This window comes from Crocodylus siamensis, chromosome 12 (genome assembly GCF_052110815.1).
Source record: "Crocodylus siamensis isolate JL-2025a chromosome 12, ASM5211081v1, whole genome shotgun sequence".
NCBI classification, from domain to species: Eukaryota; Metazoa; Chordata; order Crocodylia; family Crocodylidae; genus Crocodylus; species Crocodylus siamensis.
In genome coordinates, this window is record NC_143406.1 from 40,002,377 (window position 1) to 40,027,181 (window position 24,805).

Below are 24,805 nucleotides of genomic sequence, written 5' to 3' on the forward strand. Positions count from 1 at the left end.
CATGCGCGTACACATGCATATGCAGACACAGCTATACACACATGCATGTACATATATACGCACATGCATATGCGCACGGATACATGCACGCATGCGCATGCCTGTATACACTCGTGCATGCACGCGCGCACGCATATGCATACACATGCGTGCACACACGCATCTATACACACGTGCATATAACTATACACACGCGCGCGTGTATGCACACATATATATATACACATACATAGATACACTCACGCATACATGCACGCACACATACACACATCTATACACACATGCATGTACATATAAACACACTAACACACTCACATGCACCCAGATATATGCACGCACACACGTACATACACATATATACACACATGCACATACATAGATACACACATACGCATGCGCATGCATACATGCACGCACACACACACATGCACATACATGCAGGTTATACCAAGTCCAGAGTAACAGATGTTTCCGCTATAATGGGAGGTTAAGTGCTAGGCTTCAGGTGTCACAAGGGACAATAGGAAATAAACATGCTGGAGTCAGACTTCGTGGTTTTTCCCCCCACCACCCCCTCTTCCTCTCCCCTCCTCCCCCCGCTACACGCACACGACATAAGACTGGGTAATCAAATATTAACTTTTCTCTGAAGCCAAGGGCCTGGCTTCAAAGGTCACAAAACCATGGGCAATGTGCACATACCAATGGGATTTAAACCCCAACGTGGGCCTGTTTTTTGACACCACGTTTTCTGGGCAAAATCTTTTCTTGCCCTTTCACAGCCCTTACTTCTGCCTGCCTTTAATTGCATTTTGGTCTGCCTGTGAATCGCCTGCCCCACTGATTTATAAGCAAAGCCTAGAAACATGAATAGTTGAGAAATCAAAAGACTTGTCCCTAATACAACAGCACCCTCTTTCAAGCACAGACACTGTAATTTTTAAACAGCTGCATTGTCCCACGCAAAAGCTCTGCCAAGCATTTGAGAAAGTAGTTTTGATTTGAATCTTTAAAATCTTGTAAATATTTTCCTGTGCAACGTCATGCTTAACAGGAACCACATAGGCCCTCTATGTTCAGTCATTAAAATCACATTTAGCCTGCTCCGGCTTAGAGCAGTCCCAGTTTCTCTGGGAGAAAAACTGCTGTCACGAGCATTTGACAATTATGTATGGAGTATAATGACTAAAGGTACAGCTGGCCCTGGCATGAAGACATATGATAGCATAACAAATGGGTAAGGAGTCCAAGTGTCGCATGTCTACAATTTAACTGACTGCTGTACTTGTTTCTACTAGTTATTGTTCCCCAAGGTTTATGCAATTAGCATTCAATTTAGCAGCTAACATTAATTTATAAAATTCTGGGAGACAACAATAACTCAGAGCCCAGCTACCTTCCCTGTAGACACTTCATGGTGAAAACAGCTAGGATGTTTATTTAGCAAGTACTTAGAAGTGATTTGCCTTTTTTTTTATCTTAACTACACCAGGGAGTATAAAAGGACGTATATGGCTACAGAATCTAAATGTACTTTTGCAGTAGTTCTTTTTGGGGCATATTGTTAAATAAAGATGTGTGCTTAAAGTTGTTTTTCTTTGTAACCATTCCACCATGAGTAGGATCTTACTTAAAAAAAAATAATCGTTCTCTGGATTAAAGAGATCTATTCTGCATCTCTGTCACGTTTGTTGGAGCTCTCCTTCTGAAATGCAGGACTGAACTCAAAGTTGTACCATTGCCTGAGGACCTGATCCAGTGCCCCCACCTATCAGCGGAGGCTTTGCTACTGACTTTAATGGGTTTGGGACCAGGCATTAATAATTTAGGTCATGAGGCTGTTCCCATTGAACTGAGTGGCCAAGCTCCCGGTGGCTTCACTGAAGTGGGAGAAGGCCCTCAATTGCATCCTTGGCATCAGGGACAAACTGAAGCCGGTGTCTCCCATTTACAGTGCCTGCTTCTCACATCATTGTTTTCTGAATCTCTCTGTTGTGATGCTCTTTGCAAATAGTAGTAATACTGCTCTCTCTTCATATCTCCTCCTATCTTTGTGGTAGGCAAAATGAAGGTAACGAAGATGAAGAATTTTTACCCACCGGAGAAACATCTGTGGATTCCTACCCAAATTGGTTGAAATTCCACATTGGTATTAATCGGTACGAGCTGTATTCCAGACATAACCCTGCAATTGAGGCTTTGCTACAAGACCTAGTCTCCCAAAAGATAACAAGTGTTGGTAGGTCTAGATAAATGCCATTTCTGTGACTATTTATTCCTTGTCCAAGATGTCATTCCTGTTTTTATACTAATGAAAGTGTTTTTATGACTTATATTTGGTGTCTTTGAAACATTGCTTCCCAGCTACATAGAAGCCTTCACTGATTTTTCTAGTTAAATGTAAAAGAGGTTTTATAAAGGCATATTGCCAGTTCCATGTTACCTGAATTGCTGAGTGCTCTAGCAGGATCCCAGCTGCAAAGTATAGTGGGCCAAATCTACCCCTGGGGTACACCCATTAACTTCAGGGCTTATATTTCTAACGAGTAGCTAACTGGGCTGTGTAAACCAAAAACAGCAAACCAAATCAACACACCAGAATTCTGCATAAGTCTGGTATTTCCCCTCTTTCTTGAATTCTGCTTTCAATGAAGATCTTGCTGTCTGTAAAGAGAGAAAGATGAAGAGAAATGCCTTCACCAGCAAGGAAGGCTTAAAGAGCGAAGTAACCCAGTTTGGTGTCTCAGTCACTCCATCCTGTGCAGGCTTTGCTGCTGTGGCGTTAACACTCAGAGCTGCAGTGTTTGCAAAGCCAGATCTACCACTGACTTCAGGAAAAGTGGAACGGACATCAGGGTATCAGGATGGCGAGCAGAAGGCAGCTGTGCTTACTCTGCTCGTAAATCCACCATTGAAATGATACCACTGGATGTCTTTAAGCAATGTGAAACACAGCGGTTGATTAACGATAGTTAGGTGTCCTTGAATCGAGCTTTATAGGTACAATGAAAAAGAAAACAAAACAGCTTCCTTGGTGTACTAAATAAATTCAGGTAATTTTATTCCCGGCTATTGAGAGCTGCAATATGTTCAGTGGTTTTTACATGCCTCAGAGCACATAGAAAATGAAGCAAATTACATTAAATGCAACCTTGCTCAGTGCTTTGCACAATTTCACTAAGATGAAATAGTAGACGCTCCATAAAAATGATGATCAGCTAGAGAGATAGATATCTCTATATATCTGTATAGTTATGTGGATAGATATAGATAGATATAGATATCTATATAACCATGTATCTATATAGAGATATCTATCTATCTATCTATCTAGATATATATATCTCTTTATATATAGCTATAGACATAGATATCAGCACAGCTGGAAAAGGTCACTGAGCCTTGGCCTTGGATCCTTATTCTGGAAGCATTTCCATTAGCTTCAGAATAGGTTTTGCCCAAGTGAAAATGGAACGGCTTGGCCTAATGATTACAATTCCATCTCAGGAACTACACAGACTTCTGAGTAGCAATAGGAATGAGCAGGCCTTGACGGCATAAAGCATGGGCTAATTTAGCCAGCGAAGACAGTAGGAGCCATGATGCGCAGAATGCCATGTGATTGAAAATCCACCCAGCTTGTAAAGAACCACCACATAGCTTTCAGCAGGACTCACGTGGCCTTGTACTTTGTGGAGGAGAAGGAGTTTTCAAACCTGGGTTGCTTTCACAAGCTGTCCAGCTGAAATGCACTGAAGGATCAACAAGAGGCTTAGGTTCCCCAAACACATGCTTGTTTAAAGAGTCTGAGCACTGATTTTTTACTGGATTGGGATTAAGAACTCAAATGTGGGACCGAAGCCATTCACCGGTCACCCCTTCAGTTAACATCATGGCAATGAGACACATTCTTTAGAGATAATATCCCGTGCTACTCATCCTTCAGCCAAGGCCTCAGGATAACAGGGATAATTTACAATCAGCAGAACAAGTTCTAGGTGGCTTTCACTTTGATATGACGTTCGTCTTTCCCAGCCCACTCAGTATAGGATGATGTACAGAATGTTCCTTTTGTATTTGAATGAGGGTGGAGGTAGCTTCTTACAGTGCTCATGTTAAAACCACTCTTTGCTTGTCAGTCAGGAGATGGAAGAGAAAGACACGTAAGCGATGCTCTTTCCTACCTCTCATCATGCACCCTGCAGAATGGTGCTATCACTTTTGCGATCTGCAACGTCGCCCTGAACCTGTGTAACACCCTTGTTTAACCCCAGGTTCTTGAAGAGTTTGCACCGAAGGCCTTGACCACTCATGTTCTGATCTTTTGTAGTGCGGTGCATTAAAATGCTTTGGGACCGTCAGAGCATTTTATACTGCACTGATGAAGCACAGCTTCCAAAATAGACTGAATTCCATTCCCCATTTCGAGATCTAGATACCGTGCATGCTGTTTGTGCAGAGGAAAACCACGGCTTGCAGCATGCTCGGATGTGTTCGTAATGCAGTGCTGATCAGACGGGCGATAGAATGAAATGTTCAACCGTTTGTCATGCGGCGTTGGCTAGTGGGTGTAGGAGGGGAAGGAGAATCAGGAGTAATAGGGCTGAATTGTGTTCCAGTTACTGAGTTACTCTTGTACTCCTGGGGTTTTTGCTTAACCTGTCCATGCTTCAGTTAACCTATCGGCAAAACAGTTGTAATAAAAATGATGAGTGATAACCTGGCCCCATTGACGTCAGTCGAACTTTTGCCACTGCCTTCCCTGAGGCCATGACTTCACTCTAAGTCTCATGCTGGTGTAGTGTGAGGCGTTAATTAATTATATGTTAGCCAGAGCTTGGAGATCAATGAGGGAAAGGTGCTGCAGACTCATAGGACTATGAGTTATCACATGACGTATTTCTTCTGGGCTTGTCTCTCTGGTACGTGTTCAGAGGGAGCTTTGCATGGTGGGATTGGGAGTATTAAGATGCTACTGTAGTCAAAATGTTAAACAATAATTTTAATTTATACCCATGAAAGCACATAATGTTCATGGACAAAAATATTAAATGCATAACATTAGACAAAGAGATAGCACTTTTTGAAGAGGGAAGTAACAACTAGTTTCCAGAAATGAAGCCATGCTAGTCTTTGAAGGAAGGCTTATCAGAATTATACTGCCTGATCCTGGCTACAGTAGGAGGTTTGCCAGCCTAAGATGACAGGACACTGTAGAGGACAAACCATGTTCTCTTCCTCTGAGAACAGGGTTATTGTCAAGTTTTCAAAAAAAGGAGAAAAAAAGTGGAAGAAACTATTATTATTTTTTATTAGACAGGGCAATATGTTTTATCTTACACTGCACATTTTTAAGAGATTTAATAACATGTATTACAATAGCACCTGCCAAGTTTCACTTTTAGTGTACAGGACCAACAAGATTTCCAAAGTATATGAATTGATTACACAAGTCTAATGTATTTTACTAAAGGACACACACATGGTTGTTATATTGTCTTACATGCTCTGGCATATTTTCCAGTTTCCTGATTCTTTTGGTTGTCTTTTTTTCTGAAAAGCATCTGTGCATTGACTACCAGTTCAAAGGATACAATCAACAGAAATCTTCATACTGAGTAAGAATCATTTCCCCCCACTCAGTGCAATTACATCTATAGCACTGGCTAGGATAGGAAAAGACCTATTAACTTACCCAGTCTCTTCTGGGGAAGGAGTGTTGGGTAAAGCACATTTGGTAGTGTTTTGGTTGGTTCCACATAGGTTGTAATAGGCTCGTGTGGTTTTGACACAGAGGTTTTGATAGCATTCCATAATTAAACCCAAACTATAGCTAAACCGCTTTCAGCCAAGTCAGATTTCCCTGCTCAGCTTGCATTAATAATTGGAGTCATGTTCACAGAGATGGCTCAGGATCAGTCAAACCTGCTCGCAAGATTCTGTAACCTACAGAGTTCCCTTAAAATGAAAATGGTGACAGAAGCAATTACTGCAAAGTTCACAAGAGCAGAGAGCATCAAGGTGACATTTTCTTGAGGTTATAGTTTAAATAGAACAAATCCATTGATGCGACTATGGAAAATGGACTATGAACACTCCATTCAGTTCCCACAGTGACACCCAGAGGTGGCCTTCAAAAGTACAGGGTTAAGGACAGCTTGAAGCAAAGAACGTGAATAGTGGCCTGTGCATCCTGTTCTCATTCTCATTTGGTATAAAGCATATTATGACTTAATTCAGTGCCAAATTTTCAGTGACTGGGATCTAAATATTATTATTTTCATTTGAACGCTAGCACCGTATTTTTAGGAGAGGTGGAGGCACAAAATGCATGCACAATTGCACAGCTTGTTTGCATTTGTAATGGTTTAATTGCATGCACAAATGACCCTAATTAGCCATTTTCCTGCACATTTACCAAATGTACGTGCATGATCCTGGCAGCAGCTCCAGCAGTCTAACTACAAACATTGTATGGCACTTAATGCCTTGGTTTAGCAATTGTGGGCCCAATCCTTTTCCCATTACCATCAAAAGGAGTTTTGCTATTGGATGAAATGTGAGCAGAATAGGTGTCTGGGGTGTTTTTTTTAATTCCCTGGTTGAAAGGCTTTGGGAACATTACCTGGCTCAGTTCCTTTCTAAAGTCTATGGTGCATTCAATTTGTGCAGACATTAACTGGAAAGCTAGTGTACAAAATTACCGATGCAGAGTAAATGGTGCAGTTAACCAAGGTGGACACTAGAGAAGCAGCATAGGAGGGAAAAAAAGATGGCAAAATAAGAGAAAGGCAATATTCTGAATATTGAACCTCACTTCCAGCTCTAAATACAGTTATGAATACCTGCTCCAAAGGCAGGGAAGCAATGCACTGGGGAATGTGAAAAACATGATGAAATATAGCACCATTGATCTACTTTATAAGAGAACAGTGAATCTGCCAAGAATCAGCCGATTGATTAAATTTACAGCCCAAAAAAAAAAAGAAAAGAGGCCTTAAAAATGTACAACAAAGGCTTTGAATGTTTTAACGGATCTCTTCCCCTTTGGAAACTGCTTTTATTGTCTTGATTTAACCGAGGGAGACTTTTACAAGTTAGATAGCCATTGGGGCAGAGCAAGAACAATTTAAGAGGTGGCTAAAACTTGAAAGTTTGGAAATGTATTCCTCCAAGTCTCTGAACTTGTGCAGGCCATTATTTGTCAGACAGGGTCAACGTGTTTATGTTAGATTTAGACCTGGGCTACAAAGTGGGACTCCAGGGCGGGAGCCAAACTTTCCCTCATTCAGAGGTCACCACATCCTGAGGTTTGGCTTAGTCTCATCTCTTTCATATGTCAACAGTTGCATAAGTACATTTAATACTGTGTGCTGGACCCTAACAGAAGAAATGAATTTCAGACAGTGCTACAGAGTAGCCCTTTATCTCTTCCTGGTGGTGTTGGAAAAGAACAAGGGGGATTAGGCTGATATTTAGTGTTTGGGTAATGCCTCTGTCATTTTTAATGGTGGGGACTATTATGACTTAAAACAACGCTCGAAGTGTGGGCATTACAAATACAAATGTCTGGACCTGAAGAGTGTAGAATCCGAATGGGCTGGTAAGATGAGAGTTGGAGTGCAGCAAGACATAAGAAAGCAAAGCCAAATCATAGCAGTGTTTTGTTCCACCCAGTATCTTATCTCTGATGGGTTAAAACCAGATCCTTTAAAGGAAGTTAGGAAAAAACATCTCACTCAGTGAGGATGGTGGCACCTGTCTCATATGTTTGCTATGCGAAAGTCTTTACACGGGAGAGGTACAAGACTTGAGGAACATGTGGATTTCCTGAGTTTTCAGGAAAGAATAGGCAGAGGAAATCTGAGGACTGGGAGCGCATGGGAGAAGAACCACAGATCTCTGTGGCTGAGGTCATTACAGCTTGGATGTGGAACCCATCAAAGTCAATAAAAAAAGTCTTGGGGGCATTCATGCTCTTTAGACAAGTCCCTAACCCCTCAATATGATGAGTAGGACAGACTTCACTGAAGACTTGTTCCAAAGCCAATTGAAGTTTGGAGCACTTTGGATCAGGCCATAGCACTCTTGCAATATGCTGGTTGACAGGAAAGATTAACACTAGAATATTAAGCTTTAGCATTCAACTTCTTTCTTTAGAAATGTTGATACTATTTGTACTGAAATGTATTTTTAGCACTATATAAATGTGTGTAGTCATGGCACAAGAATGGGCGGAAGAGTTACTCTGTGGCACCAGTGAGTTTGGGTGACTTTTCCAGAGCTGTTCATGGTCTGTGACATAAATGTTTGTTCGGGGACTCTTTAAAATGTGGATTTGGATTAAGATGGGAGAACACCCTTGGAGTCAGAACAGCCCTACATTTTAAGGCCTCCTTAGAAATGTCTTAGTGTTCTGATCAGAGACATGACAAGCTGTAATGGCTTAGTGTCATCATATGACTTCTCTGAATACTGTACAGTCTAATCTGGTGTATTATAAATCCTTATGAAATTTTTATTTGGATAGTAGCTACAGTCTCAAGGGCATCTCCAAACAAGCAAACAAGGCTTTGGAACATAATTGGGCTCTTATTCTTAGGCATAACATAAAGAGGGACATGTCCGAACTGCAACATACATGGGAAGTGGACTTTTCTTCTTTTATCCTTAAGAAATATATTTAAGAAAATGTAAAAAAGCCAACCTGTGAGTTTAATCTTTAGAGAAGAGGAAAATATCCAACCCTGACATTTGGGCAGAAAGTCTCCATGAGGTTGGGAGCAACTGTTTTAAACTGCATCCATACATGCAAGTCTGGGTATTTCCACACGGCAGACATAAGTCTTTTTGGACTCCAGTCCTGCAAACATGCATGAACACACTTACTTTAAAAACTTATGCGTAGTGTCATTGTGTTTGATGGGACAAATCATGGCATTAAGCTCATGTGTGGCTATCTGGAGGATGAGGGCCTTGGACTGTAAGCAGCTGGGTTCAGAGCATGCCTTTTAGTCATCCGTATGTACTGAATGGCAATTGCACTGCATTAGTTATAAGAATGGTATTTAGTGTTGTATACAATGGTAAGAGCTGCGCAGATCTGTGTTGGGATAAAAATGTTGGGGGGCATACTGATGGGTAGTGTGAGTTTGCACAGAACCATGGGCAGAAGGTTTCCTGGGAAGATGCATTCTTCCAGAAACAAGTGAAGATTGCATTCACTGCATCCTTCTAGAACCACTGCTCATGTACAGCCACCCCTGCAAAATTGCCGGATGCTCTTCTGGCCATTGTAAATATAAAATTCACTTTTAGCACCAGGACTGGCACAGAACTCCGTCAATGTACAGTCAAGGTTGCAACCAGTTGAGGCTCTAACCAATAGGATGGTACCCATAGGCCATGAAGATCTTTTGTATTCTCACCTGACTTTCTCTAATGCAAAGACTAGCTGAGCTAGTGTCTTCTGTTGGGACATCACTCCCTTTGTGTCTAACCAGTCAGAACCATATTTCATGACTCTTTCATAAAGGTTTCCCCATTAGCGTTGCCAAATCTTTGTTTGTTAGCCAACAAAGTGTCCATTGGCCTACTCTGCATGGCTGAGCCACCTAGTAACCTTCGAGTATCCCAAACACGGTGTTTAGAGCCTGGTGAATTGAACCTCCCCTTTTTCTTCCATCTCTGCCTCTTTTGGGTTGTTTTTTTTTTAAAACTCTCCATTTCCCAATCATGTATCAAAAGTTGGCCTGTCCCAATGGAAACCTCCCTGAAATGAATTGGAAATCCCCCCCGCCCCCAACACACACACAGCTGTAATGGGTCTATATCATTCTGCTCAGATCAGTTAAGAATTCTGATTTTTACAATTGGAGAGTTCAGTTGATAGTGTGAGAAATCAGCGTGACATGGACAGAGGCGATCAGACATCACTTTTTAAACACTGATTCTTATTGTCTGTAAGGGGGAGCAGAACTGCAGGAGTTGGCCCCAAGTTGACATCAGTGAAGTTGCATGGACTCTAACCACTGATGTCAGTGGAGCAAGGCAGAGTTATAGAAGCTGAGGATCTAACCAAATGGAGGCAGTTCTGTCCTGTAACTCAGAGTGATACTCTGGGCTTTCATGGAGAATCTCTTGGCTTACATGTACTGACAGCATATGTGAGAGAAGCCTTGAGGCTGCTCTAATTTGTACTCAGGGCTCAACCTATACTTGTAACTATACCTCCTTCCCTTCTGGGGCACCTGAAGACATGGCTTGCTCACCAGAAGAGTAAATTTAATATGTGAAAACCGTCTGTTTCTGCTATACCTGTATGGTGAGAGTTATTTAATGCCCTTTAATTTCTAATTATTTATTTGTTCCTTTGGGATAGATGGGTAATGCTAGAAAATGCAGGGGTCAACAAACCGGCAATGCAGGAGGGATTTTGTTCTAGAGGAAGAGTAATTAAACTGACCAGATTTGCATAGCATTTTGTTACAAAAATGTGGATTACAAGCACTGAAAGAGAGCTGGTGACCTATCAGTAATAAGGCACAGACTGGAGTAATTAAAAGGATGTGCAGCTAATGGGATTGGGAAGAGGGAAAAATGTACAAGTTACATGGGTTGAATGAGTCCAATTTTAAGACAAAATTTGTGTAATAAGATAATGTGAGATTGCATGTAGTACTTAAAGTTATACCGTTTTTGTCCAAATTCTAACGAAAGGGATTATCTGATCACTCAGAGGAAGCATTTAAAAGGGCTGAATTGCACACACTGCGAAGACTGACATGAGCAGCATTTCAGAATGTGGAAATGAATTAAAAGTCAGGGTCTGGGTCATTTCAGTTTTTTGGAGGGTTCCTGGCTGGGGGAAAGGGCAGATGGTTTGCTGGAGCATGTATTTATCTTTCTTAAGTAACAGTATCATCAAAGGAGATGTACTCTTTTGAAACTCTTGTATTCATGTATAATGCATATTTTAAGTTACATTTGTTCTCATTCTGACAAAAAATGATCATTCTAAGTTTAGAAATACTATTGTCCAACTGTTAGCATGATATTGCCCAAATGGTGCAGACTTGCTAGAAATAAATGTCAACCTTAAATTCTTAATTCACTGGAACTAATGTCAGCCTTAAATTCTTAATTCACTGGAACTGGGAATTAAGTGTATGTTAGAATCAAGCTAAATGGCCCTCAGTGGTCAACATTTTTGAATTGCAGTCACTACCTTGTGCTTGCTAAAACTTTCCAGAGGTCACCTCTCTTTCACGTACATGCCTGTTAATGTAGGGCCTGATCCAAATACCATTGAAATAAGTGGGTACCTACCTATTGACTTCACCCATGGATGATATCCATAAAGAACATGAGAGACATATACCTGTACTTATTGCTCAGAAACAGATACTTAAACTAATCATAGCATAGACTAGAAGTTGTGACCTGTTCATGCCTTTTAATTAAGGGCTGGATGCTGCTTATCTGGTTGTGCAGCTTGGGTTCTGCTGCCCTCTTAAGACATACCTTATTCTCCTTCTCCAGTATGGGCACTTTTCATAGTAGCAAGTCTAAAGAAAATAGAGGGTAAGACAAGTGAAGGATTTGTTTCTGCAAACACTCTACATATAGCACGCCCATTGAAGCCAGTGGTGTTTCTGTGCTTGTAGTACTGAGCCAATGGTAAAAATGTCAGTGCAAGATGCAGGTGTTGTTTAGCCACTTTAAGTGCCTACATTACAGTGTATTACCCCTGCTCACCTACTAAATCATTCTTTGTCCGTGCTTAGAATTGCCCTGGATGTGTGCATGTCGATGATCTGATGCCACAGTGATGATAGCAATATAAATGCCTATGCAGAGGCCCCCTAAGATACATTTGTTTAAAGGTACCATGGGCTCTGATCCCTGCCATGCCATCATGGTGTGGCAGGAAGTGTGACTTGGGAATCAGTGATTGGATCCCAGATGTGCCCTTTCGACTTGTTAGTGCGTGGGAAACCTGGAATCTGGATCCTGGGTTCCTCCTACACCAGCAAATTGAAAGCAGGGTGCCCACAGCCCACTGCAATCTAGGACTGTTCTGGGCTGATTATTGGCACCAGTTCTGGGGCAGCCCCTGTCATACTACACATTCAATTTAAGGTGCAATACAAACCAGCCATAAAAATACTCTGCATTTTTTGTGGAACACTTTCATGGCTGGTTTGCCATTTTATGGCACCTTAAATTGGGTGCCCTTGCCATTTATACCACAATTAACACATTCATATAATGTGTAGAGGGGCCCAGATAGATCAATAGGCAGACTGTTGAATGTAAGGAGAGTCATATGTGGTAATTTTAAATTGTTTTATTTTTTCCCCACAGCCATGAAATCAGGAGGCACTCAACTAAAACTGATCATGACGTTCCAAAATTATGGACAAGCGTTATTTAAACCAATGAAGTAAGTAATAAATATTTGTGCTCATTTTAAAACTGCCTTTCAATGGCCTGGGCATGCTAGTTTCCTAATAGCTATCTCTGAAAATGCCTTTTATGTTTTAGAGTTTACTTAGCTACATTTTCCAGTAAATATGAGTTGTACACAAGTTAAGGATCTTGATGCATTTTGGCTTCCTCAGAGCTTCATCCAAAGCTCACTGAAGTCAGTAGGAGTCTTTGCACTGCTACATTGGGCTTTGGATGAGATCTGAGATGACAGAGGATATTTTATGGTTTTGTCAGAATGTCCAGCACATTATGAATTCTTCCACTCAAAAATACAGCATGAGTTCAAAGTTCCTTTAGTTTGCGGTTCTTTATTAAAAGGAAATGTATTCCCAGATCCTGTATTTTGTACTGTATTGCTTTCTTTTGAACAGAGTTTTGGCTGCGTTTTCAGAATAGATTTATTAAAGTAGAAGAAATAAGTAGCATTTGTTTGATAAATATAATTTCATTCTTTGATATATTGTTGTTTGTATTTGAGGTGAGCTGTATAGGTATTTTGCTGAGAGTATATTGTAGCTATGAAAATGAGTTTCTCTGCGGAGATTATTTCAGATAGCAAAACAAGAGTGAAGAGGGAAAGAAACGGGTAGCACAGGAGTGATTTTGCTCTCCTGGCCATGTAAATCAGGAGTAATTCCACTGAGGTACGTGGAATTACATGGACGTAAAAGTGGTGTAAGTGAGTTCTGAATCCAGCTCTCTATGTTTGCACTGTCATAATGAAAACCACAGTGTGCTCATTGTACAGGATTTAGTCAAATCGCTTGAGGCTGCAAAATATTTAATGAAGCTACTCAATATCTTTGTCAGGGGTATCACTGGAATAATAAATTTGTTTCCTTTCTTTATTCCCACTATAAGGGTGTTCAGCTAATTTCCTTTAAGAAGGTCCATACAAGAATAAGAAAGCAGAGAATGCATGGTTTCGAATGTATACTGGTGCTGTATACATTGGGAATGATGGCCCAGTAAACAGGTTGTTATCTAGAGATCTATCTAAAGATAGATACAGAATCCCTGTCTGACCTCAGGCAAGTCTTTTAATCACACTGGGCACGTCACCACGTGCACCTGACTGCTCATTTGGTACTGTGCAGTCCTTTAGTATTTGCTTCCTAAAGTACTACTGTGCCCATGGCCCACGGTTATTTTTAGACACAATGTTGCTGTTTGTCACTATTTGTGCCTGCCGACACTATGTCACCATAGATCATTGCTACAGCAACGTAGCATCTTGTGTAGATACGCCTACTGTGACTGTTCCCTGTCTTTTAAATGGAAATTAGAAAAGGAAATAATATACTCCATAGGTGTGTGGTGAAAGTAAATGCATCGAGGATGGAGACATTCTGACGGTTAACTCATAGAGGCCATATGAGTACCTAAGATAGACCAGACCTCCTGTGGTCTCCACAAATGCCAGCTTGTGGACAGCTGAGCTTCCTTCACCTCAGTTATCTGGGGACGTCCTCCTTATTCACACGTATCCTGCAATTCATGAACAAGTCCCTTGTGCTTCAGAATGGACTGATGATTTGTGCAAAGACCTAAAAGTCCCATTTTACACCAGGCTCCCACATAAAGTCATTTAAGGCGCAATATGTCTCTGAACTTGCAAACAGCAACACCATTAAGCGGTGCGAAAGGGCATTTAACCCGCTTTAAAGGACAATTTCGTGGCATGTACAAAGGCCCAAACATAGCATTCTCCAGCCATTTTCCCATAGGCTTCTTAGCTCCCCTGGAAGGTATAGTGTACTAAGAGGAGCCGTCATCAGTTAATGCTGACACATCTGAAGGGAGATGATGCCAAAGAACCCACTTTCCCCCAAGTGGACCTGTTCCAAGTTGCAGAGTTATGAAAGCATAAGTTTGGATGATATCATGTAGGCTCATGTCTCCTCCATTCCCCTTTCAAACAAGCAGAATCTGATGCATTTTATTACAATTTACAAATGGGAAACTGAGACCCTGATATAGCCCAGCTGCCTTTAATGTGTAACTATTTCCTGGGCAGCTTTATATGTTTGAACATATTTGTCTTTTCTCCATTGGCTTAGCTGCAGATACTTTAAATCATTATCATTGCCGTGACATTGTAATTGTGAGAATGAGGTTAAATCAAAAGTTTACCATTTATACTGCACTATATACAGCACTGGCAAGATGATGGATGACAATTGATGTATAGCCAGTTTCCTATATAGAGAAGCAATTACCACTATCCACCAGAACAATAGCAGAAAATGACTATGTCTTAATCACCCCTTCTGCTTCATTTCAAAGGTGCTGACACACTATTTTAAACTAATTTTTGCATTAAATACATGTGTAGCAAAAGAAGCGCTGCAGCATGCCAAAACTGTTCCTTTAGGTGCTACATATTCCAGTGGCAACATTGCTGTATTTGAGGTGATCACTGGGGAGTACTGCAGGGTTTTATTAAAGGCATTTGCTAGTATTTGTTTCCTTTATGACTGTTATGGCTAAGTGCAGACATTGTGTGTGGGGGGGAGGTTAGATTGCTTTAAAATAGCTACCCAATCTAAGGGAAGTTGGGATGGGAGGAAGCTAGCAGAGGGCTTGTGGTATCAAGTGGGGGCAAGTAGGCTCGCGGGGGGGTGAAAATCTGCCAAGGGATGGGGGGAAGGTGGTGTCCATGGAGGGGTGAGAGGGCAAGCAGCATTCATGGGCAGATGCTGGGGTCTGGGTGGGTTTGATGGGGTCAGGGTGTTTGCAGGGTCTGCAGGGGGTTTTGTGGGGGTGGTGCTAAAAATAGCCCAGTGCCAGGGTGGGGGAGGTAGGAAAAGCACAGTCCCATGGCTGGGGCTGGCAGCTGGGCTTTCCCAGCCGAAGGGCTGTGCAGCTAACTGTACAGAAGTTCAGTGTACCATAGAATCATAGAAGTCAGGTCGGAAGGGACCTTGTAGATCTTCAAGTCCAACCCCCCGCTTGGGTGGGAGAAAAGACTGGACTCAAATGAGTCCAGCCAGGTAGGCATCAAGCCTCTTCTTAAAGATCCCCAGGGTAGGGGCCAGCACCACTTCCCTTGGAAGTTGGTTCCAGATCCTAGCCGCCCTAACTGTGAAGTAGTTCTTGCGGGTGTCTAATCTAAACCTCTCTAATAATTTGTGTCCATTGTTCCTTGCCATGCCAGGGGGCGCTCGGGGAAACAGTGTCTCCCCCAACCCCTTCTGGTCCCCCCTAGTGAGTTTATAGACGGTCACCAGGTCCCCCCACAGCCTTCTCTTGTGAAGGTTGAACAGGTTTAGGTCCCGCAGTCTTTCAATGTAGGGTCTGCCCTGTTGTCCCCAGATCATGTGGGTGGCCCTCCTCTGGACCCTCTCCATGTTGTCCACATCCCTCCTGAAGTGCGGCGCCCAGAACTCGACGCAGTACTCCAGCTGTGGCCTGACCAGCATCGCACAGAGGGGGAGGATCACCTCCCTGGCTCTACTAGAGATGCACCTGTGGATGCACGACAAGGTCCGTTTAGCCCTGCCAACCGTGACCTCGCATTGTCGGCCCATGCAGTTCCAAGTAGGAGCAGCACACACCGTAAGGCAGGGGTGGGCAAAATGCAGCCTGGGGGCCAGATGCAGCCCACCAGGCCATTCTATCCAGCCTGCGGGGCCCCTAAAAAAATTAGAAAATTAATATTTATCTGCCCTGGGCTGCCTGTCATGCAGCCCTCGATGGCTTGCCAAAACTCAGTAAGCTGCCGTCTGCCCAAAATAATTGCCCTCCCCTGCCATAAGGGAAGACCCTCTAGGTCAATCAAGACCTTTGCCTCTTCTGTTTTTGGAGTTGTACATGAGAATTACTCCAGGGTTTAGGAAATCAGGTGGGTCACACATTTACAGCAGCAGAGAGAGAACATGGGAAATCACTTCGGATGTGTTTTTCTTTCCTGAGCCGGTGTACCTTTCCCTGTGAACAGCTGGGCTTCATCATAGTCTGAACAGCATTTCTGTCTATGAATAAATGCTGTGGCCTCAATTCAGCCTTCAAATATATGCTGCAGGCGGTTGGAGTTACATCTCTGCATCTGAAGCCTGATTTGAACTACTATTTAAGATGCAAGAAGTGAGGGTTGGAGCCAGTGGTCTTTTGAGTTTGAGTCCTAAAGCAAATTAATGATAAAATGTCCAGGTGTCTTTTATTCTAATTGTTTTAAAACTAAGCACTTTATTTCTTTAGAGCTTAGATTCATGCAGAGCAGATTCTTCACCAGGGTCCCATGGTACCCTGAGGTGCCTTGAAATCCTTTCAGGAGTGAGACACAATGTTAGCACTGTTAGGTGTACAAACATGATCCGCAAGAGAAACCCAGAAATTTCAAATAGGAAATCACAGTGTTAAAAATATCCTGACCTGTTGTGGGCTGAGTTGTTTGCAACAGAAGAATTGCTCTAGCATCAAAAAAATTTCTCTGCACTCAAAAAATAAGTGAGAACTAAGAGCTGAGGTTTTCCGAGGGAGACCTTGAGTCTCATGAGGAATGCCTTGAATCTAAAAAGGTTGAGAACCACTGATGTCAAGTATGTAGGAAAAGGGACCTTCCTTCCACCTGTCATGCTGCGAGCAGAGTGCACATACACAGAATCCAAATTCTGCAAGGTTTAATGTTTGCTGGTGGGAGCGGGTTGCAATTAGGATAACATGCTAACTCCTTAATATCGCAGACAAGTATCTGTTAGCTCCAAGGAGTTCTATAGTACTTGAGTGATGGCTTCTCCAGCCAAAGTGTATTTGCTGGCAAATCATGCTGAATCCTGGACAGTTCATCCATCCTAGTTGCCTTGCAGTTTTGCAACACCGGAATTCCATGTTGATTAAAACTATCGAGCAAGCCAGCTCCTAAAGGAATCCTTCAGCCCTGCCCGCCTTTGGAAATGGAGAAACCATAATCTCTCTTTGGCTTCCTTGTGCAGAATATTTGACATTAGCCAACAAATCTTCTTCAGGTCATTTGCCCTGAAGCTAGGAAAGCACATCAGGAAAGATGTGTTTAATAGCCAGGAGAATGTGGTTGTAAATAAAGCCTGATTATGTACAGTGATTTTGTTTCTTTGTAACACGGCATCTTCATTTCTGAAATAATTGCCCAGAAAGAATAGCAGGGTGAGCCAGTTCTCTTTATAAAATCCCATGGCCCAGTGTAGATTCCAAAGCTAATTCCAAATGAGTCATAGAAAATGAGAGTGCATGCTGAAACTCTAGGGATGGTTTAATGTATTTGCAATGTGTCTAACTAACAGTTAATGCGTGGCCTTCTTCAACTCATAACAGTTCCATCATATCGTATTATCATCATCTGAAAAAAAAAAATCCCAGAACAAACCAACAAACCCTGCTGCTAGTTCCTCTAACTCTATTAGTGTTGCAGACCATAATTAAACGTATTAAGATGATCTCTGATGACTTGAGTCAAGATTTCCTCATATCACATATCAGGCAGGGATAGGGTAGAGTCATAAATTTAAAGGATTTTGCCTTATCTGCCCAAAACTAACATGTGCTTTATATTTATATTTATTTCCCCTTTGTTTCTGTGACCTGCTGGAATGAAACAGCTGGCTCAGCAACAAAATCAACAAGGTTTTTCTCCTGAGGCTCTACTTGTGAAGGGTGAAATCATGCTCCATCAAAGTCAATGGCAAAACTCCCATTGACTTCAATAGGCCCAGGATTTTGCCAAGGGCTTTTACAGTCCCCTATAGAAACGCCAAATAAAATTAAGTAGAATATATATATTTTATGGGGGGGGAGGCCTTAAAGCATCCTCTAGAATTTAATAGAGTTATAACTCCCCTCTTCAGCTTTATAGGCTTATTAAAAAAAAAACCTTCAAAAAAGGAGACCATTCATTATGAAATCTGTACGTTTCTACAATAATGTTGACAGACCCTTCTTTGATTCACCCAGGGTGTGCCTACATGAGATGCTTTACTGAGCATTAGACTAATTTAATGCGCAGTAAACTGTCATCGTCTACATGTGTGCAGCAATTACTTCACAGTATATTAATCTAATGCACCATTTTCTAGTACATGTAAATACAGGTACTAGAAACATAGCACATTAACAAATGCACCAAAGTATACATGTAGCTACTGACCAGGAGCAATTTGCTCCCAGTCAGCCTGGGAAGCAGGGGGCCACAGTGGGCAGGGAGAGCTGTCTTGGCCTGTAGGACACTGACTGCCAGCCACGTGGAACTAGGGGCCTGTCCTGACTGCTGAGCAGCAGCCTCCCAGCTATGTAGCGATTAGGATGGTCCTGATCTCCACGTGGTTGGAAGGCAACTGCCCAGCAGCTGGGACAGCTCTCCCAGCCATGAGGAGATTGGGATGGGTCCCAATCTCCCCATGGCTGGGAGGCAGCTTGCCACCCATCCAGTACAGTTCCCTCCTCCCCCTCACCTCTCCCTGGCTCGGGGCCAGCCTGATCTTCCTCTGGCTAGGAGGATGCTGCCTGCCAATCTGGGACAGTTCCCTTCACCCTCTGGAGCTCGGGGTTAAGCCCCTGTGCCTCCTGCAACTCAAAGCCTGGCACCTAGGGGAGCCTGGAGCTCCCCCTGGTTGCTGTTCCTATCAGATGGCCCTGGACTGGGCTGCTCCTATCAGACTCAATTTGCTCTTGATTGGCACACACATGTAGACATGTGCCGGAGAGTGCATTAATTGCATGTGTAGACATACCCCCAGAGAATTACCACTGAAGTCATGAAAGTTCATGGAAGTAAAATGGGAATCTTGTTCCAGATTTGCACTGATATAAGGGAAGTTAGATTTCTGCCTTATATGCTTCAAGTTCATCCTTTTGTTTCTGCATGTACTGTTTTTTGTTCCAACAAAGGAGTGATAGCGGCTGCACACATATTTCGTTCAAGGGATGTTCCTGGTAATCTTCTATAAAATAGTGTGACTAACCAATGTCATAGGAGCATGGGACTAGAATACACCTCATGGGCCATCAAATCTAGTTTCCTGCTATCACAGATGACCGTAGCATAGAATCGCTTTCATAAATTGATCAAGCTTTATCCAAAAACAATCTGGTTTGTTGATCACTTCCATCTCCTATCGCAGAGGTAGCCGAGCTGCAGTACATGTGCCTCTCTTTGTGGCACATGCCAACAAGCAGCACAGGAGCAGATAGGGCAGCAAACAGAAATCAGAGCAGCCAGCTGGGCAGGGGAAAGGGATTGTAGTGGTACTCAAAGAGGATGCAGGGGTAATTTGTGGAACGCCTGCCAAAAAGGCCCCCACTGTCCTGTTGGATGACTCTTCCAGAACTAAACTTCTCAGTGGTAAGGGTGCTTATTGCTCCCCTCGGTATGGGAGAGACAAGGAATTTATTATTTATTCACTTTCAAGTTTCACATCCTAAAAAGAATCTGCTTGTCCCTAGAGCTTTGTCTTTGCTTAAATAATGTCTCCTATTAGAGAACTAACATGTTCTAACTTGTGGGTAGTTAACACAGCGGGATTTTTTGTAGCATAGACAAGTCTTGTGTGTCCCTACAATCTATCCATAACAATAGCAACCAGAATAAACTCATGGCAGTTCCTGCATGACATATTAACAGTGAACCAGCAGAAATAAGATAAATATAAAATAAGCATATCTTAGCTCTTGGTTTCCTTGAAAATCTTACATCATGTCTCCCCAGGGTCTGTCTCCTCAGTGTTCATTAATGCACCATAGTTACCATGCATTAAGTTTAGTACTTGGATAACCAAATACTTAATCAATGTACACTGCGCAGTTGCACCAGTGCATGGGTTTTTACAAACGCTAACAGCTTAGTAGCCTAATGCTACTGTGCAGTAGCGTATCGGCCTGGGTTTTGCCCAGCATGCCACTGCACGGTGTTATTAAGTGCACAATTAGCGTCCCATAGAGATGCACCGTCAGTCAGTCCTCTTTTAATGATGGATTTGGTGGATTTGGTTTAAAGGTCACTAGATTTGGGCTATTTCAGAGCAAGGCATTGGGGGCAGATATCTTTTATATTGATTAGGAAAGGGGAGCTCTTTCATTTACTTTTCAACTGCATACTTTTGGAATAAAGGTTTAGCAACAACCTTTACATTTCTCTTTGATTTGCCCTTTGAGAATATCCTATAAACACTGCTCCTAGTGCTAACAGCATTAAATACTACATCAAACCAGCCCCTTTAATTAAACAACTGTTAATTGCTTTAATTTTCTACAATCATATTCCCTTTTTGAAGTTGCAATGTGACAACTGTACCTATGAAATGCAACCTCTGGGCTTGGTTATGATCTCATCTATATGGGTGTAATTTCATTGATTTCAGCAGCATTACTCCTTATTTACGCTGGCAAAAGTGAACTTCAGCATTAAGGCTACTGTATGGTGCATTTACCTTTTTAATGTTGCATATAACAGTTTGAGGAAATACATTTTGCAGACATGTTGCATCTCCCTTGGCAGGCATCCAGTACAAATATAATGTTATAAGTCAACATAGCAATTAAATAAAATTGCAATGTTTTTTTCTGAAGAGCTACAGAAATGAGATATGCATACAGTAGCTGCTGTTCTAGAAGCCTGCCAGGATTAGCACTTCGGCAGATTGCAATGCCTTGCATTAAACCCTACTGAGCACAAACAAAACTACTCTGTTTTGTGAATCAGCTGAAAGCAATTTCTACTGGGAGTGCCCCTACAGCAAACTATTTCCGATACATGGTATGATAAACTGATAGGAAGAATAGAAATGGACAGTCACAACTTTTAGCTCTTATAAGTCTGTTTTAAAACATAAAGGTATCACATCTTGCTAACTTATGGCTAGGTACAGACATTCAAAAAGCCTACGGTGGAATTGATCTAGTTATGTGGTTCCCTGTAAGTGGTATAGTTTAGATCAGTAGCAAACAAAACACACATTTGCCCTTCGGCTGTGGAGCGGGGGGCAAATCTTAGCCCAGGTTCTGCCATTTTTAAACCAGCCTAGGTGTGCCGAGCTTCTGTTCTGTTATAGGTACAGACCGGTAAAAGTGCAATGTAGGTGCCTGGCTTACGAGACGCAAACTCTTCTTTTTGTCCATGAAAGTATCAGTCAATTAGCAGGAGTTCCTGTACGTGAGTTTATTGGTGCGCAAGGGGTACCTTCTAGATCTTAGAAGCCAGTCCCCTATTGGGATTTTTGTCTGAGTGATACTAACTCTCAGATTCCCATTTTACTTGCTCCTCGTGTAAAATAGGGGAGAAACTGAGAGGCCCAAACCAGTTTTAAACTACCAGTACATATGGGATGTAAATGGGCTCTGAAGTAAGGATGACACAATGGCTCGCTTTTTAACATAAAACAGAATTTCTACCTATTCATAGCATAATCTATGTAAGTTTACCTACTTCTTGCTTTTCTTCCACCCTTATTTAATCCTGTTCCAGATGAACATTTCTTCAATGTAGATTGTATGTGTATTCAGTAGTCTGCACTGGCCCTGATCGAAGGCCCTTTAGGATTTGGATCAGAGCCCAACTCAAAGCCCAGGTAGAGGAGTCAGGGGAGGAATTCTTCTATCTTCTCCGTTATGACTATCCAATTTATTCTGCCCCTCACCCCCAGAGATTTGGCTCTGGTGGTGAAAAGTTTGTGCCTGTCCCATTCAGTTCAAGTGCAAATTGTCTAGGTTTGAGATACATCTTAATATATGAACTTCACCATAAATGGTTTCATAGTCCAGGTACCCCAGAGAAAGACTGGTCAGTACGATGAGATGCATTCAATAAACCATCCCAGTTATTTAATATTTCCTATAGTACCATCAGGAAGTTGAACTAGGAGGTATAGTTTCTCTTTCGTGAACTCTTTCCTCTTTCATTTTTTCTTCCCTGGACTTCAGACAGGATTTTCATTGTAATGTTCCCATTACAAGAATACAGCTTCTGTTATGAGAATTAGGAGCTGTTTAAAGTAGCGCCAAGTGAGATTAGAGCCTCGTTGATTAAGATCTGCTTAACACGACTTAGGTTGGTATTGGTCCATTTCACATGGTTGGTGGCCAAGAAAAAAAGAACAGTGCACACTTTTTTTCTTTCTCTCCCCATACCTGCGATATCATGCCTACCCCATGATGGCATTATTGAGGATTATTTTAGGGGGATATGTGCAACTGTTTTTTGTAACAATCATTCAAGCTTGTGTTTTTTCAAGGATTCAATTGTTTTCTGTCAAGTGCTAGCACTTTGTTTCTTCATTCCTTCCTGATGGCAATACTTTTTGAGCAAACATTAAGTAACACCTGACAAAGGGGTGTGTGATGGGACTGGGCATGGGATAAAAGATGAGGTGATACGTCATTGCAGACTGTGCTGATGGCAGGGGAATTAACAGCATCCACATAATAGAAGCTGGGACATGCATGAGCGGTGGGCCTACACACAAGCCTTCTCCTTGCATGCGTGTGGCTTGGCCTGAGGCCACAAATAGACGGTTGTGTTTCTGTGGTGGTTGCTTTCTTTTCTTTTTCCCTTCCCTTCCCTCCCACTGTCCTTCCCCCCCACCAGTTCCATAAGTATTTATAGCATGCAGGATTTAAATGCCTATTAGTCTCTAAACTAATGGCCCTATTTACATATCTGAGCAGGAAAATTAAATTTAACACCAAGCTTTGGTCTATGCAGGCCCTGACAATGCCTGGCATTGCTTGCCCCTTAGATTGTATCTAAATGGGCAGCCTTGTTTATACCAGTAGGTATATGAATCTATTGATTAGTGCTCTCCACTGTAGGTGCTTATAGAAACTAGGTAATTAGCCTGACATCTTCTAAATTCACTGCTTGCTTACTGCAGAGGTCAAGTCCCTTATTACCTAGCCAGTGCCGTATCAGTCCTGGAAAGAAGTGTTGTCAAAGTCTAATTTCAAGCAAGTCATTTCTTTATTTTAGTAGATATTATATTCCACCCACAAATAAAAGCACTTCTCTGTTTTCGTTTTTTAAAGCCGTTTAAATTCTTCACTCGGTACCGTATCTTCATTTCGCCTTTTCTAGCCTATGTCAATAGAACAGAAAGCAGCAATCAGTACTAAATTAAAGGCTGTGCTTTTCAAGCCAACTCTGTTTCCTCTTACAGCACCAAGTAGCCAAGCTTGACAAAACGGGACCTTTTCAGTTGCTGTGGAAGCTAGAACTGGGCAAAAAATTTGGCCAAAGGATTTCTCTCCCCCCACCCCAGTGAAAAATGCATATTTGTCCACACTGTAAAGTTCTGTGAATTTGTCTTACTTTCATAAATATCTTTTTTTTAAAAAAAACAACAGTAAAGAACACTCCAATCTAAAACGTGAATTTTAAAAAAAACTTTTAGTTTTCGGTTGACCGCATTTTTTTCAAATTTTAAAAAAAATCACTTTTGATTCACTCCAAGCGATGTTTCTTTCAAATTTTCGGACTTGCCAGCAAAGTGAACAATCACTTTTTCCACAGCTCTAACCCACAGACACACACAGATGGAGGCACACACATGCAAACATAGAGCGAAAGGATGTAGAGCGGTCATGAAGCCAAGAGCTCCCTCTAAAAGAAATCGTTGTGGGCAATAGTGAGCGTGTCTACATGTGCACTCCACCACACAGTTGGTACTGTGCAGTCATTTAGTACACACTAAAGCAAGTACCTGTAGGTACTGCACAGTCCTGGGGATACACGGGTCATTCCCTACCCTACTGCGCAGTAGCAACAAGGTACCGCACAGTAGCGGTGGCATCACAGTTAGTGCCCGCCAACACTATGTCACCGTTACAATGAGCTATTTTGACATAGCTCATCGCTACAGCGGCGTAGCATCTCATATAGACACGTCCAGTATCTTGCAGATCTGCATACCTGTAGATCAACTTGTACCCCCCCTTTCGTATTAATAATTAACTGGCTTTTATATGAAATGTTCATCCGTTTTACAAAACACAGCATTATAACGCCTGACCCCAAAGCACGTACAGGTGAAGTGACTTAGCTAAGGCCAGGGGCCAAACTGGGATTAGAGAACAAGGGGCTCTGGAGTCCCAGTTCAGTGATGCACAGGTGATGCCCGGCTACCAGAAGCTGACGCTAGTAACACCATTCCCCTTGCCTGGAGTCTACAAACTAACTCTCTCCCTCCACCCTGTTCCCTCATACAGCAGAGCTCCATTAATCCTGCTGCTCCCAGGACCTTCCACAGCTTTAGAGTAAAGAAATAGGATTTGGCCCCTTGAGCTGATGTTTACTTGAGGTTCATGTTTGTTCCTTAAGCTAGCATCTCTGCATTCGTTCTTGCTCCACAGA

At 42.1% G+C, this 24,805-nt stretch overlaps 1 protein-coding gene across 1 annotated transcript in view; it reads left to right on the forward strand.

Annotated features, from left to right (window-relative positions):
* Nucleotides 1-24,805, forward strand: part of FAM20C (FAM20C golgi associated secretory pathway kinase) — an 82,487-nt gene that overhangs the window by 1,931 nt on the left and 55,751 nt on the right. The window contains exons 2-3 of the mRNA XM_090023752.1: nt 2,061-2,239; nt 12,367-12,445. Of these exons, the coding sequence (XP_089879878.1) occupies nt 2,061-2,239; nt 12,367-12,445 (258 nt within the window). The remainder of the gene's footprint in view (nt 1-2,060; nt 2,240-12,366; nt 12,446-24,805) is intronic.